Consider the following 14,344-nt stretch of genomic DNA (forward strand, 5'->3'; position numbering starts at 1 on the left):
GTATGTTGGTCAAAAATCGTGAAAGAAAGTCATAGTATAGTATGTCGTTCAAAATTGTCAAAAAAAGTCATAGTATAGTATGTCGTTCAAAATCGTTAAAAAAAGTCATAGTATAGTATGTCGTCCAAAATCGTGAAAAAAATGTCATAGTATAGTATGTCGTTCAAAATTGTGAAAAAACGTCATAGTATAGTATGTCGTTCAAAATCGTTAAAAAAAGTCATAGTATAGTATGTCGTTCAAAATCGTGAAAGAAAGTCATAGTATAGTATGTCGTTCAAAATTGTCAAAAAAAGTCATAGTATAGTATGTCGTTCAAAATCGTGAAAAAAAGTCATAGTATGTTGGTAAAAATCATGAAAAAACGTCATAGTTAGTATGTTGGTAAAAATCATGAAAAAAAGTCATAGTATAGTATGTCGTTCAAAATTGTCAAAAAAAGTCATAGTATAGTATGTCGTTCAAAATCATGAAAAAACGTCATAGTTAGTATGTTGGTAAAAATCATGAAAAAAAGTCATAGTATAGTATGTCGTTCAAAATTGTCAAAAAAAGTCATAGTATAGTATGTCGTTCAAAATCATGAAAAAACGTCATAGTTAGTATGTTGGTAAAAATCATGAAAAAAAGTCATAGTATAGTATGTCGTCCAAAATTGTCAAAAAAGTCATAGTATAGTATGTCGTCCAAAATCGTGAAAAAAATGTCATAGTATAGTATGTCGTTCAAAATCGTCAAAAAAAGTCATAGTATAGTATGTCGTTCAAAATTGTCAAAAAAAAGTCATAGTATAGTATGTCGTTCAAAATCGTCAAAAAAAGTCATAGTATAGTATGTCGTTCAAAATTGTCAAAAAAAAGTCATAGTATAGTATGTCGTTCAAAATTGTCAAAAAAAAGTCATAGTATAGTATGTCGTCCAAAATCGTCAAAAAAAGTCATAGTATAGTATGTCGTTCAAAATTGTCAAAAAAAAGTCATAGTATAGTATGTCGTTCAAAATCATGAAAAAACGTCATAGTTAGTATGTTGGTAAAAATCATGAAAAAAAGTCATAGTATAGTATGTCGTCCAAAATTGTCAAAAAAGTCATAGTATAGTATGTCGTTCAAAATCGTGAAAAAACGTCATAGTTAGTATGTTGGTAAAAATCATGAAAAAAGTCATAGTATAGTATGTCGTCCAAAATTGTCAAAAAAGTCATAGTATAGTATGTCGTTCAAAATCGTGAAAGAAAGTCATAGTATAGTATGTCATTGAAAATTGTGAAAAAATGTCATAGTATAGTATGTTGTTGAAAATCGTTAAAAAAGTCATAGTATAGTATGTCGTTCAAAATTGTCAAAAAAAGTCATAGTATAGTATGTCGTCCAAAATCGTGAAAAAAATGTCATAGTATAGTATGTCGTTCAAAATTGTCAAAAAAAGTCATAGTATAGTATGTCGTTCAAAACCGTGAAAAAATGTCATAGTATAGTATGTCGTTCAAAATTGTCAAAAAAAGTCATAGTATAGTATGTCGTTCAAAATCGTCAAAAAAAGTCATAGTATAGTATGTCGTTCAAAATTGTCAAAAAAAGTCATAGTATAGTATGTCGTTCAAAATTGTCAAAAAAAGTCATAGTATAGTATGTCGTTCAAAATTGTCAAAAAAAGTCATAGTATAGTATGTCGTTGAAAATCGTCAAAAAAAGTCATAGTATAGTATGTCGTTCAAAACCGTGAAAAAATGTCATAGTATAGTATGTCGTTCAAAACCGTGAAAAAAAGTCATAGTATAGTATGTCGTTGAAAATCGTCAAAAAAAGTCATAGTATAGTATGTCGTCCAAAATTGTCAAAAAAAGTCATAGTATAGTATGTCGTTGAAAATCGTCAAAAAAAGTCATAGTATAGTATGTCGTTCAAAACCGTGAAAAAAAGTCATAGTATAGTATGTCGTTGAAAATCGTCAAAAAAAGTCATAGTATAGTATGTCGTCCAAAATTGTCAAAAAAAGTCATAGTATAGTATGTTGTTGAAAATCGTCAAAAAAAAGTCATAGTATAGTATGTCGTTCAAAACCGTGAAAAAAAGTCATAGTATAGTATGTCGTTGAAAATCGTCAAAAAAAGTCATAGTATAGTATGTCGTCCAAAATTGTCAAAAAAAGTCATAGTATAGTATGTTGTTGAAAATCGTCAAAAAAAGTCATGGTACAATATGTCGTTCAAAATCGTGAAAAAACGTCATAGTTTGTAAGAAAGAATTTTACCATAGCGACATTGTATTGTATGACATCAAAAACTTCAGAAAAACGTCATAGTATAGTTTGCTATAAAAACGAACAGAAAATATCATCCTTAAATTTGTCACAAAAAATTTCCGAGGAATTTCATAACATAGTATAACATAAAAAGTATCATACAAAAAGTCTTCCTACAGTGTCTAGTTTATCAGTGTGAGGCCCACGAGTCATTGGTGTCCCCCAAAAACATTTTATGACTCCTAAACGTGACATGATTTGTATATTTCATTATCCGTGATCCATTCAAACATTAATCAATTAACCCATGTTTAATGGGTGGTTACCGCCCTGATGTGATAATGACGTATTAAAGGGAATGTGTGACTGGATGAACTTGTCAATCAGTGCATGATGTGCATTATACTTCTTCAAGACAAAATCAAAAACATTCGACATTTCATCTTAGAAAACAGTATAAAACATTTTATTGAAAGTGTGATACGTAACAGACACAAACCTTTAAAAAAAACATCACAATACAAAGTGTGGGTGAGCTGATGAGTGCATCCCCTTCTAAATCCCACGACGTTTACAGTAGCTAAAGCCCCCTAATAGAGCTGGAGGAGCTGTGGTTGAGCAGCTAAAGCTCGGCCGCTGACGTCAGTCCATTGTTGTGTGAGGCCAGAATGGTGCTAAGCAGGAGCAGCTTACTGTGCAGCCATGACTCCAAATGTGTACCACAAATGCACCACGGAATAGAGTCTAACAGAGTGAACTTATTACATATTATACATCACATTGCAGTAAAGTACATTCTTGGTTTTATTGTACATGATAAGAGAATTTCACATCAGACTCAGTTTGGATGATGAAGTCCAACAAACCAGAGAAAGCAGCCACTGAAAATCCTACAGAGACAACAACACTGACTTTAAATCAAAGACAACCTGTGCAGGTATCTCAGTGACACACGTCACCATCACGTCATACATCAACATGTTCATCAGTCTTTGTCAGTGGCAGAGTCAAGGGATGCTGAGGGAAACGGATCGCCTCGCTGTTGCGCCGCATGTAGGCGTGGCCGCTGATGGGGTACCACATCTCCATGAAGGTCAGGTTGGCCACGGTGATGGAGCAGCGCCCCAGCACCTTGAAGCCTGACTTCCGGTAGAAGGGAACGAGGAAGTCCTCGCACATGAGCACCGCTCGGCGCACGTTGGGCAGGCAGCGGAGGTACTGCAGGTAGCGCCACATCAGGATGGGACCTTTGCCCTGCTGCCTGAAGGTGCGGTGGACGGCGAGGACGTGGATGTGGACGGTGGAGCCGCGTGGCTTGTGGAGAGTCAGCGCGTCCTGGAGCACAGAGATCATATTTACTGATTGAAACTGTGTAGCTCTCTGTTAAGTTTTTAGAAAGCCTTTTGCTTTCCCCCATGTGTGTAACCGAAATAAAAAAATATTAATTCATTCATATATATGATGATCGGATGTCAATGAGGAACTGGAAAGAAGCAGGGTGTCTTACTGTGGTGAGTCTGTCCTGGTCCCACAGAGAGCCGATGATAAAAGCCACCAGCCGGCCCTCCTCGAACCAGCCCATGGACAGCTCTGGACACAGTGTGAGGAAGTGACGTACCTCGTCCAGGTGGAGAGGGCACTCGCCTGACACTGAGATAAATGCTGAGAGACAGACAGACAGAGACAGAATGAGAAAAGCCGTGCGTAAAAATGGTTTGGCACTACTTTTACGCACGCTAATTCCGGTACAAATAGTCTAATGACATCTCCCTTTGTGTTGAGTAATTCATATTCAACATGTTTAAAAATGAAATAAAATAATATCTTATCAGTGACCTAATTAAACTCAAAAAGGAGAACTGGATTTGTCGATGCCACACATGGTTTTACGCACTCGCTATCAGTGCTTTCACTCGACGGATTTGTACTCCAGCTCCAGCAGAGCGGATTATTGCTTCAGTATATGACGGATAATAAGTGTGACTTACCTTCTCGTTCGATTTCAAACACGCTTATGGCATCCTGCGTGTTGAGCGGTCGGACTTCGCTCGCGGGGAGCGTGTGTCTCCTCTGGACACCGGGCGAAACAGAAGGCGCAGGCTGCATTGGCTTGATGAAAGGCTGCGCGCCAACAACGGACATCCTACGGTTATTAACACTCTCCCCTCCAAAAGCACTTCCTCAGATGTCTCCTCGTCTCCCGCTGAGCAGGATCACCTCTGTGGGGCCCTGCGAGGAGAACAGGATGAGTTATGTCTGTATTTATAGGACAGCTTTCCAGCTCTGATCCAGCGGCTCATTTGCATTTGAATTATTTGATGTCAGTGAGTGAGTGAAGGTCAACACTGTGTGGGGCAATTTACCGAACCCTGCAATTAACTGCGTCTGTTGATGCTGTTTGGTTTTTGTCTCTACTGACAGATAATTATTTCCTATGAACGGCCACCTCTGGTGTCTTTATAGCAGCTCTGCCACGTATGTTCAGTGGGAGGCGCACTGACCCAGGATCAACACAGCTCACAAAACTTTGCTCAGAGTGACAGTAAAATGTTCACACTGTATTTCAAGACATCACAAGTAAAGGTTCAGTGCAGTAAATTCAAAGTACATCAGTGTCCTTCTCCTCCAGCACCGCCTCCTGATGCAAAAATGAAACCCAAACACCTCACACTCTGATGTTTCCACACACACACACACACACACACACACACACACACACACACACACACACACACACACACACACACTTACCGGAGGATGTTGTGGTGACAGTTGTTCTGTTCTGCGGACTGAGCAGCTCTTCTCCTCTGTCTCTGTGTCACCTGCTGAACCACAGCCGTCTCTCTTCATTATGAAGTGATTATTACTATGAGTCACATGATGAAGGATTACACAGGTTGTTTCCACAACTCGGCGCATTACCGTCTCGTTATCTCCCCTCTGACAGAGCACAGCGCGTTCACTTCGCTGTGTTTTGGACAAAATAACCTTCGTGAATATTAGAAATATTATTAGACTTTGATTCATTTTGACAGCCGATATACCAAAAAGGAAAAATCACGATATGGATTTAATGAAGTGAGTAAGACAGGGCCGTGATCACATATTATAACCTGGGGTTGGGGTGACGTACCACACTATCACTGTTTTTAAGTGCCATTCTCATGGAATACTATTCTATGATATCTGGCATATTATACTGTGACTTTTAAAAAACTATTATTGTTCACATTTCCATGGCAAACTACACTATGACTTTTTAATAGCATTTTGTAAAACATGACTTTTTAAATGGCATTTTTCATGGCTTTCTATACTGTGACGTTCCATGAGATGTTTCATGCTATAGCCTATACTGAGACTTATTAGTGGCATTTTTCATGACATACTCTATTAGAACTTTCTTCATGGCATTTTTTTTTATTTCATACTATATTATGTTTTTTTAGTGACATGCCATACTATGACTTTTGTATCATATGTTATGATTTTTTTAAATGGCATATTACACAAACACATACTACACTATCACTTTTTTAAATAGCTTTTTTAAAAAAAAAAAAACATGAAACATGACGTTTTTAATGGCATTTTTTTTTTACATACTATAATGTGACTTTAAACATTTTTAACACACTATACTATAGTGTTTTATGACATTTTGATGACATGCTATATTATGACTTTTTAAATGGCATTTTTTTTTTTTGACATACTATACTGTGTTTTTTTTTTAATGGCATTTTCTTTTCTTTTTTTTACATAGAACTTTTTTTTAATGGCTTTTTTTTTTTTTTTACATACTATACAATGATGTTTTTAATGGCATTTTGTAATGACATACTTTAGTGGCTTTTTTCCCATACTATAATGTTTTTAATGGCAAACCACCCCCCGATTTGCCTTTAATGGACAGGACAGTGTGAGAAATGGGGGAGAGAGAGAGACAGTGGGGGGACGACATGCAGCCAGAGTCAAACTTGCAACCGCTGCAGTGAGGCATCACCTCTATACATGGGGCGCCTGCACTATCCACTACGCTACCGATGCCCCTGTGACTTATGTTTTTAAATGGCTCTTTTAGGGCAAACAATACCATGACATTTTATGAGATTCTTTTTTTAATGGCATACACATACTACATTATGACTTTTTAATAGCATTTTTTTTTTAACATACTTTCATGTTTAATGGCATTTTTATGACACAATATACTAAAATTTTTTAATGGCTCTTTTTGGGCAAACATACTATGACGTTTTTGCCAAATTTGAGGAAACTCTCTCAAGGCATTCTTGAAATATGACATTCATGACAATGAAACAAAGGCAAGGTCACCGTGACCCTTGACCTTTGACCACCAAATTAGAATCAGGTCATTGTTAAGTCCAAGTGGACATTTGTGCAAATTTGAAAAAAAATTCCTCAAAGTGTTCTTGAGATATTGCTGTCACAAGAATAAGACGAATGCAAGGTCACAGTGACCTTAACCTTTGACCACCAATTTAGAATCAGTTTATTGTTGAATCCAAGTGGACATTTGTGCCAAATTTGAAGAAATTTCCTCAAGGTGTTCTTGAAATATTGGGTTTAGAAGAATGAGACAAACACAAGATCACATTGTCCTTGATCGTTGACTACCAAAATCTAACCAGTTCATTCAGTCCAAGTGGATGTTTGTGCCAAATTTGAGAAAACTCCCTCAAGGCCTTCATCAAGGTTATACAGCTTTCAGGAGAATGAGGGGAATGCGAGGTCACAGTGATCTTCACTTTTGACCAAAAAATTCAAATTAGTATATTGTTAAGTATTAGTGGACGTTTGTGCCAAATTTGAAGAAATTCTCTCAAGGTGTTCTTGAAATATTGGGTTTAGAAGAATGAGACAAACACAAGATCACATTGTCCTTGATCGTTGACCACCAAAATCTAACCAGTTCATTCAGTCCAAGTGGATGTTTGTGCCAAATTTGAGAAAACTCCCTCAAGGCCTTCATATATCTCGTTCACAATAATAAGTTGAATGCAAGGTCCCAGTGACCTTGACCTTTCATCACCAATTTAGAATCAGTTCATTGTCAAGTGGATGTTTGTGTCAAATTTGAAGGAATTTCCTCAATGTGACAAACACACGAGACAACGAGACAAACCACCAAAATTTAACCAGTTCATTAAGTCCAAAATGGATGTTTGTGCCATATTTGAGGAAACTCCCTCAAGGTGTTCTTGAAATATCGTGTTCATTAGAATGAGATGCACGCAAGGTCCCAGTGACCTTTACCTTTGACCACTGAATCAGAATTAGTGGATGCTTGTGCCAAATTTGAAGAACTCCCTAAAGGAATTCCTGAGATGTCGTGTTCATGAGAATAAGACATACGAAAACAAAAAGCAGGCTATCATTGGCGTGGAGACATAAAAGGTACCTAAATGTGCGTCACTGATGTGACACTGATTGGTGACATTTTTCTGACAAAGTTTAAAAATGGATTACTAATGTGATGACCTATAACCCATTAGACATACATGACATCATCATGGACTAAAGGAATTTATGCTATAAATAGCTTATAAATACAACGTGAGTGAGTTGGGCTCCATAGACTTTAATGTATCATATAGCTCCTAATAATTCATAAACTGTACATGTCATGATAATGAGCATAGGTACAGTTGATCGATGTGCAATACTGAGCATTTTGAAATATGAATGGAGTTTGCACTGTATACAATAGCAGATATAAATACAGTTGATGTCTATTGGATTGTTTTTAAATCTTAATAACTCAAAAAGTATAAAAGTTATCAATAAGAAAAGTCATAGCACCCATCTACAAAGAATCCCGCACGGTTCGACATATCAATCGTTGTGGTAACATACAAGCTGTAGCAGGACATACAAATCAAAGAAAAATCAGTTTCCCACTATTGTCTCATTACATATGCAAATTTATGAATATTTTATGAAAATACCTTCGGCATGGTTCAATATATGAACAGTATATGTGGCATAAATGGGTTTTGAGTTTTGAGAGAGCGAAAAAAGGCACAGAAGAAGAAGAAGAAGAAGAAAGCAAAAGAGTATGAGTGTGATTGCTGCTGCTTTCAGCACTCACACCAAAAATAATTACAAGTCAGCACTGACCTACTGTCAAACATCATCATGAGAAAACAAAACCGTCAAAAAAGAGCAACGTTTTGTAGCACTGAGGCGACAAGGCAGCTTACAGTCACATTTCTATATTCATATGCAAGCAAACAATCCTAGCATAGGACTGGAAAAATACTATTCAGTTACAGTTTGACTAACATAACTAAACTGATTCATATGATGGACATACTGTATATACTGTAGATTGATGCAAAAATAAAGTTTGCTTTCATCCTGATCTGTTCCTTCCCAATATAGCGACGCTGTTATTTTAGCATCTGGAAGCATTTTAAACAGCTGAATACTGGTCCAACCAAAGACTGTATATAAAGATGGACGACACGTCTTCACTTCCTCCCACGGTGCAAAAATGAAGCCAAAATATCCCGGATACAGCTGCTGCCATCTTGTGCTTGTGACGTCATTTGGAGCTGAAGTCTGTGCAGTAGTGATCTCCGCCGTACCGAGTTCCCGCCGTCCGACCAATCGCGAGCAGCGCCATTAATCACAAGCACAACGATTGGCACACACAGCTTAAACCCCCCCTTTTAATAGTAGCAAATAACATGTTCGCATCCCAACTTGTCAAATATCGCCGCTTTGTCTGTGGACTTTTAACACTTTTAACAAATATTTAGCTAATATTAACTTTGCATTCTGGTACCTGTTGCACTGTCTGTGTCTGTAACGACTAACAACCAGTCTGAGCTACATTTTTGTCTTCAGCAACTGTGTGTTGAACATGTGACCAGAACAAAAAGGGATTGTTCCTGTTGCCATGGTTACCATTGATATGAGAAATAAAACCACACGAGTTTCACCAGACATAGCGAAAAAGTATTAAATCAGAGTTTGCAGAGGAGAATGACACGTAGACTGACAGGTCCGTCACTCAGCGTCAGGACATGATAACCCCGTCTTTCCCCGCCTGGTTTCATTCTCAACCTATATTACAAAATAAACTCGGCAACAAACCTTCCTGCTCACATGAGCTTTTAAATTGCACACCTGTGTCCAGTGCATTTTAAACCCTGTGTTAGTTGTCTGTGTATTATTAAAGGATTTTCAACTACAGTCAGATTGCCTCGGTTACATTTTTGGACTGCCTGCCTACACGGCTTTTACACTGAGTGAGCTGGGCAGTCATTGTTTTTTATCTTTAAGTGACTCTGCCTCATCCTGAAGTGCACCTGATATTTTACAGCTAACTACACAGAGCCTTAACCCAGTGCTGCACTCCCTATTTCCCCTCAATGTCCGGGGATTGTTGGGCCCATCCACCTCCCCTCCCGCCTGACATACAGGGACTTTATCAGTTCTTTTTATAAAGTTGCTGTCGGTGCCGTTACAAGCTGTTGCTGCCCGACAGTGTATCATATCACCATGAAAGGAGCCTTTGTGTGTCAGTACCTGACACTAAAATCACTGACAAAGCGGCGGCCTTTGACGAGTGGAGAATGATAACGGGCTGCAAATAGCTACTTAATACCAAAATCAGAAAAACAAAAGAACAAACATCAGCGTGATAAGAACTGCCCAAAATGACAGACACCACATTTGGGGAAAAATTAGTTAGTTACTCCACTTTTGGGGAGCTGTCACATCGTCCATCTTTATGATACAGTCGACCGGTCCAGCAGAGGATAATTATCATCACCTCATGAGCTCAATCAGGGGGTTCATGTGTCTGTAATGTGTGCGGGTTTTTTAGTCGACGATGTCTGCACATGTGCATCTGTTTTTGTGCATTATTGAAGTAAAGCACTTCTATCTGTGATGCAGCTCAGCTCCCATTCAGGTTACTGAAGTACTCGACGCATTATGGAAGTTGCTATGGCGTTATGCAGCCCTGCAGCTTGAGGAGGGGTAAGGCAGAGTAGTGCTTCTTTAAAACTTTAAGTGGGGTTGGTAAAGAGAGCGTTGGGGGTCCAACTGCTGGTGTCTGCTACGGTTTAGGAATATGGGGATTCTGTTGCTGAGATCATGCTGCTTGTGTTTGGAGAGATCAGATCTTTACAGACATGGACCAGAGGGGCAGGACGAGGGTCCCTATTCAAGCTGGGAGGAAGTATCTGTGTTGGGGCTGAGAGATGATTCGCTGATGGGGGAGCAAAAGTTAAGGCTTTCCCTCCTCTACTCCGGCTGCGGCGCCGGCGTCTCATTGGCATTGTTGTCGGTGATCTTGTTTTCCAGCTCGTCGTCGGACAGGAGGTCCAAGGAAGTTCCCTCAACCTGAAGAGGACGTCTGCCTGGGCGAGTGGAGGAGAAGCTGATGGGGCCACCGCGCCTGCAGGTAAAGGTAAAAAACAAAGGTCAGAGAAGAAAAAGAGGAATAACTGCTCACGAATTGTGAATGTCAGACAGTGAATGCGTCTGTCTGCTTCACCGTACCTGAGGCGGTTCTTGAGTGTGTGAACCTCGCGGCTCAGGCCCTCGCTGGCCTCGGTGGCGTCATCTAGCTCTCTCTGCAGTTTCCTGCGTGAGGCGTTGGCCCTCGTGGCTTCTTCCTCAGCCTCCTCCAGCTGACGCTTCAGCTGCTTCATACGAGAGCTAGCCTTTTCCACCTTCACACACACACACACACACACACCCAGAAGAAATAAATAAATCCTCAAAAAATAAAAAATGTGATCAAAGGACTCTATTTAGGGGCAGCAGGCTCGGAAGGTGACCTGACTGATCTTTCTTAAAACCAAAGTGGGGCTAAACAATTTGTGGGAGACAGGAGGCATCATTTTCATGTCAGCTCCTTGGGGAGAAATCATCAGCGTTTGTATTTATTGATTTGATGATTTTATTTCCCACAGTAGCGAGTGAGGGGAGTCTGCTGCTCACAGACAGACGGGGAGCTGACTAATCAGTGAATATTCTGTTAATGTGTAGAAACACATGATTTGAGCAGCTGTCTGTGCAGATTACGCTTCACTAAACATGATAGAAATAGACTCAGGCCCTGATCACACAGGAAGTGTTTAAGCAGCTGGAGGCGGCTTTTTGTGATCGTTCTTAATGCTTTTTGCTCACAGTTTTTGTGTTGCAACACACCTTATGTTCCTGCGTTTCAGGCGCCTGGCATTTTTTCCGGAACGCTATGAACTCGAGTTGAAAAAATTTCAACTCAAAGTGGAAAAGTGCCCCACATCATCTCCACTTTTTTCCCATTGTCCAGTCAGATGATTTGAGAGGCGGGCCTTCTGTGGTGGTCACGACAGCAAGTCTACAGTTGGTAAACAATGGAGGAGAAACTGGTGGTAGTGGTTGCTGGATACCCAGAGCTATACGGCCTGATGATAGACAGCAGGTTGTCAAACTGCCCCTGAGTCATCCTAAAATCTGCCTGTAAACGTCCATGATGGAGGAGAAGCTCCTGGACCAACTGGTGGTACTCCCCATGATCCAGCCTCTTTTTTAGGGTCTCATGTACCCACACAGATCTCTGTTTATCTGCTGACAGCCTCTCACCCTCAACCAGAGCTACAGACAGCACCCTCTGCCTCAACATGGCAGCAACTACATACTGATCAACGGTAGATTAATTTACACAGGAAGGTTAGTGTAAGGACATGATGGGGTGGTCGCTTGGCAACAATATAAAGGCACAGCAAGCGCTTTTTTTCACTAGTGGCATTCAGTATCTGCAAAATGTCTCTGTGTGATCGACACAGCAGCGTTAACGACAGCTTCGTCAGACATACTTGTTCTTTAAACTGGTCGGCGTGGCGACGCTCATCCTCCACTTGCATGCAGATTTCTTTCAGCTTCTTCTCGGTCCTTCTCACGGTCTTGTTGGCGGCTGCTCGCTCCCTTCGATGCAGAACAAGTAAAGGTCAAAGAGACAAAGCCAGATTTAGTGTTACAGGTAAAATATGTTTTAGTTCATTTCATATTTCAGCCTGGTTTATGGTTTTTGAACTGTCAGTTTGAGTAAGGAGGACAGCGTATTGAGCTCTCACTTGGCCTCCTGCTCCAGCTGTTCCTCCAGCTGTGCTATCTTGGCCTCCAGGGCGGTGATGGAGGCCTTGAACCTGTTCTTCACAGAACCCTCCAGCTCTCCCAGCTTGGCCCGCAGCTCCTTGTTTTGACGCTCCAGTTGCTGCCGAGCGTTTTCGCTCTTCTGTCCCGTGCTGCGCTCTGCACTCAGCTCTGTGGTCAGGGTGTCCACCTGAGGGACAGAGAGAGAGGAGGAGGTGAAGATATGTTGCACAGGCTGATTAAGAATTCTCCCAGAACACCAGAAGCAGTCCATTAAAAATAGGGACAAATAAAGATGATCAATGACGATGTTCTCTAATCCTGTTCCAATATTACACTGCACCTGCATGGTTGTCTTTCTGAAGCGGTCGTTGAGCAGCTCCATGTTGCCCTGCTCCTCTTCCAGCTCCTCCTCCAGCTGAGCGATGCGAGCCTCCAGCCTCCTCTTCTCATCCATCAGAGCAGACCTGACACACACAGATGAAGAACATCCAAATATAATATCTCAAAATGGAAATAAAATGTTCAGAAAAGCCTGCCTGGAGAGCAAAACAGCTTCGGCTTGAGAAGAATGTGCTCTGATATAATAATCTCCATTCGTCTTGTGCAGGTTAAAACACAATATAAACAAGGAGATGCGTCTGTCCACAGATAACATGGTGAGGGTGAGGATAACTTACTTTCCAGAGGTGCTGTTTGAGATTTCATCTTGCAGCTCATCTCGTTCCTGCTCTGCGTGGCGTCGGCCCCTCTCAGATGCTGCCAGGTCCTGCAGGGAAAGGTCAAAGGTTAAACATAAGGATCATACTTGTGTTCGGCCATGTCGTCTAGCTAGTTTGCTGTCTCTGTCACGTAGCTGTCTGTTAGTCAGTCACGTCACTTAAAAATAAAAGCTCTGTACCTGAAATTCACTGTACTTTAACATTAAAGTGTTTTTTTTGTTTTTGGTTTTATTTACAAACTTGATATATTTGCGAGTCACTTGCGGCCCATTCAGAAGGTTGCATTCAGTCCACCAGTTGGGATCCACTCATCTAATAGATACAGTCAGTATTTATGGGAACCCCCACAAAACGTCACATCCATTCACACTAAGGGGGAAAACAAAGCATTTGCTACCATGCTGAAGAGCTGCTGCATGTCAAAAAAGAGATTAAAAATCCAGAGTTAAAGAGTATTTTTTAACCTAGACCCTATTTTCCCATGTTTTTGTGTCTTAAGTGCTTATTGGGAACAACATTTTAAAAAACTGGTTCAATATCGCAGCAGTAGCCGACTGCAAAGAAACACTAGTGTCACTTTATGCCCACTTAAAGTGTTTGTTTTTGCCACGGACAGGCTCAGATTGTTATTGTGTCTGACATTATAGAAAGGATCCTTACGGAGATAGACCCTTTTTTAAAGAGTAGGATCCTTTCTGATTAACCAGAAACAGCCCCAAAATCACTATCGTCAGACCCACCAGACTCCATTTAAATAAACAGTAATTTTATCACTGTAAAACAGAATTCATTTAATGTTGACAAAAACACATCAAACTCATAAAAGCTGTCTTGGTTTGTCTTTCTACTGTTTTAGCAATCACCAGCTCTGGTATGGTTGAAATAAACCCTTAATTCACCCTTTAAGATGTAAAAACATGCTGGGCTCTATACATGCTTAAATGATTGTTTTTTTAAATGGAGTCTGGTGTGTTTGGTAAAGGTGAATTCAGGGCTGTTTCTGGTTCAACAAAAAGAATATAACGCTTTATCCGAACAGCCACTGGTAAAAAAGTTGTGAGCCTCCAACGACCTGCAGCTCTCAAGGTTGCAAATCCCTGCTAACGTTAAAGCACATACGTCAAAACAGACGCTAACAGGTGTCTCTTATGTGAGTTTAAAAAACACAGTTTCTAAGAATTTACAGGCTTGGGTAAAGGACTATTTTCCCCCTCGCCGACCAGTTGACCTCTACAACAAACATTACAAAATGTCTGC

General features: G+C 40.1%; 2 protein-coding genes across 5 annotated transcripts in view; both read right to left on the reverse strand.

Moving 5' to 3' along the window:
* Window positions 1–2,797: 2,797 nt before the first annotated feature.
* On the reverse strand, window positions 2,798–4,829 carry LOC125879145 (serotonin N-acetyltransferase-like). Its single transcript, XM_049560802.1, has 3 exons — window positions 4,232–4,829; window positions 3,751–3,905; window positions 2,798–3,578 (listed from the first exon to the last, which is right to left on the reverse strand). The coding sequence occupies exons 1-3, from the start codon at window positions 4,383–4,385 to the stop codon at window positions 3,210–3,212; spliced, it is 678 nt and encodes a 225-aa protein (XP_049416759.1). The 5' UTR covers window positions 4,386–4,829; the 3' UTR covers window positions 2,798–3,209.
* A 2,999-nt stretch (window positions 4,830–7,828) lies between these two features.
* Window positions 7,829–14,344, reverse strand: part of LOC125879050 (myosin-10-like) — a 101,560-nt gene continuing 95,044 nt past the window's right edge. For all 4 annotated transcript variants that reach the window (XM_049560643.1, XM_049560644.1, XM_049560646.1 and 1 more), the window contains 6 exons: window positions 13,046–13,134; window positions 12,709–12,832; window positions 12,347–12,555; window positions 12,089–12,197; window positions 10,785–10,957; window positions 7,829–10,680 (listed from right to left, as the gene is read on the reverse strand). In XM_049560643.1, coding sequence (XP_049416600.1) covers window positions 10,527–10,680; window positions 10,785–10,957; window positions 12,089–12,197; window positions 12,347–12,555; window positions 12,709–12,832; window positions 13,046–13,134 — 858 coding nt within the window. In that variant the 3' untranslated portion in view covers window positions 7,829–10,526. The remainder of the gene's footprint in view (window positions 10,681–10,784; window positions 10,958–12,088; window positions 12,198–12,346; window positions 12,556–12,708; window positions 12,833–13,045; window positions 13,135–14,344) is intronic.

The sequence above is a fragment of the Epinephelus fuscoguttatus genome, linkage group LG19, assembly GCF_011397635.1.
Source record: "Epinephelus fuscoguttatus linkage group LG19, E.fuscoguttatus.final_Chr_v1".
NCBI classification, from domain to species: Eukaryota; Metazoa; Chordata; class Actinopteri; order Perciformes; family Serranidae; genus Epinephelus; species Epinephelus fuscoguttatus.

Bases quoted from the DNA above. Each gene is read 5' to 3' on its own strand.
- LOC125879145 (XM_049560802.1), bottom strand. From the start codon at position 4,385: ATGTCCGTTGTTGGCGCGCAGCCTTTCATCAAGCCAATGCAGCCTGCG. The intron at 3,906-4,231 runs GTAAGTCACACT...TCTGTCTCTCAG, and splicing joins GTTTGAAATCGAACGAGAAG to CATTTATCTCAGTGTCAGGC. The intron at 3,579-3,750 runs GTAAGACACCCT...TCTGTGCTCCAG, and splicing joins ACCAGGACAGACTCACCACA to GACGCGCTGACTCTCCACAA.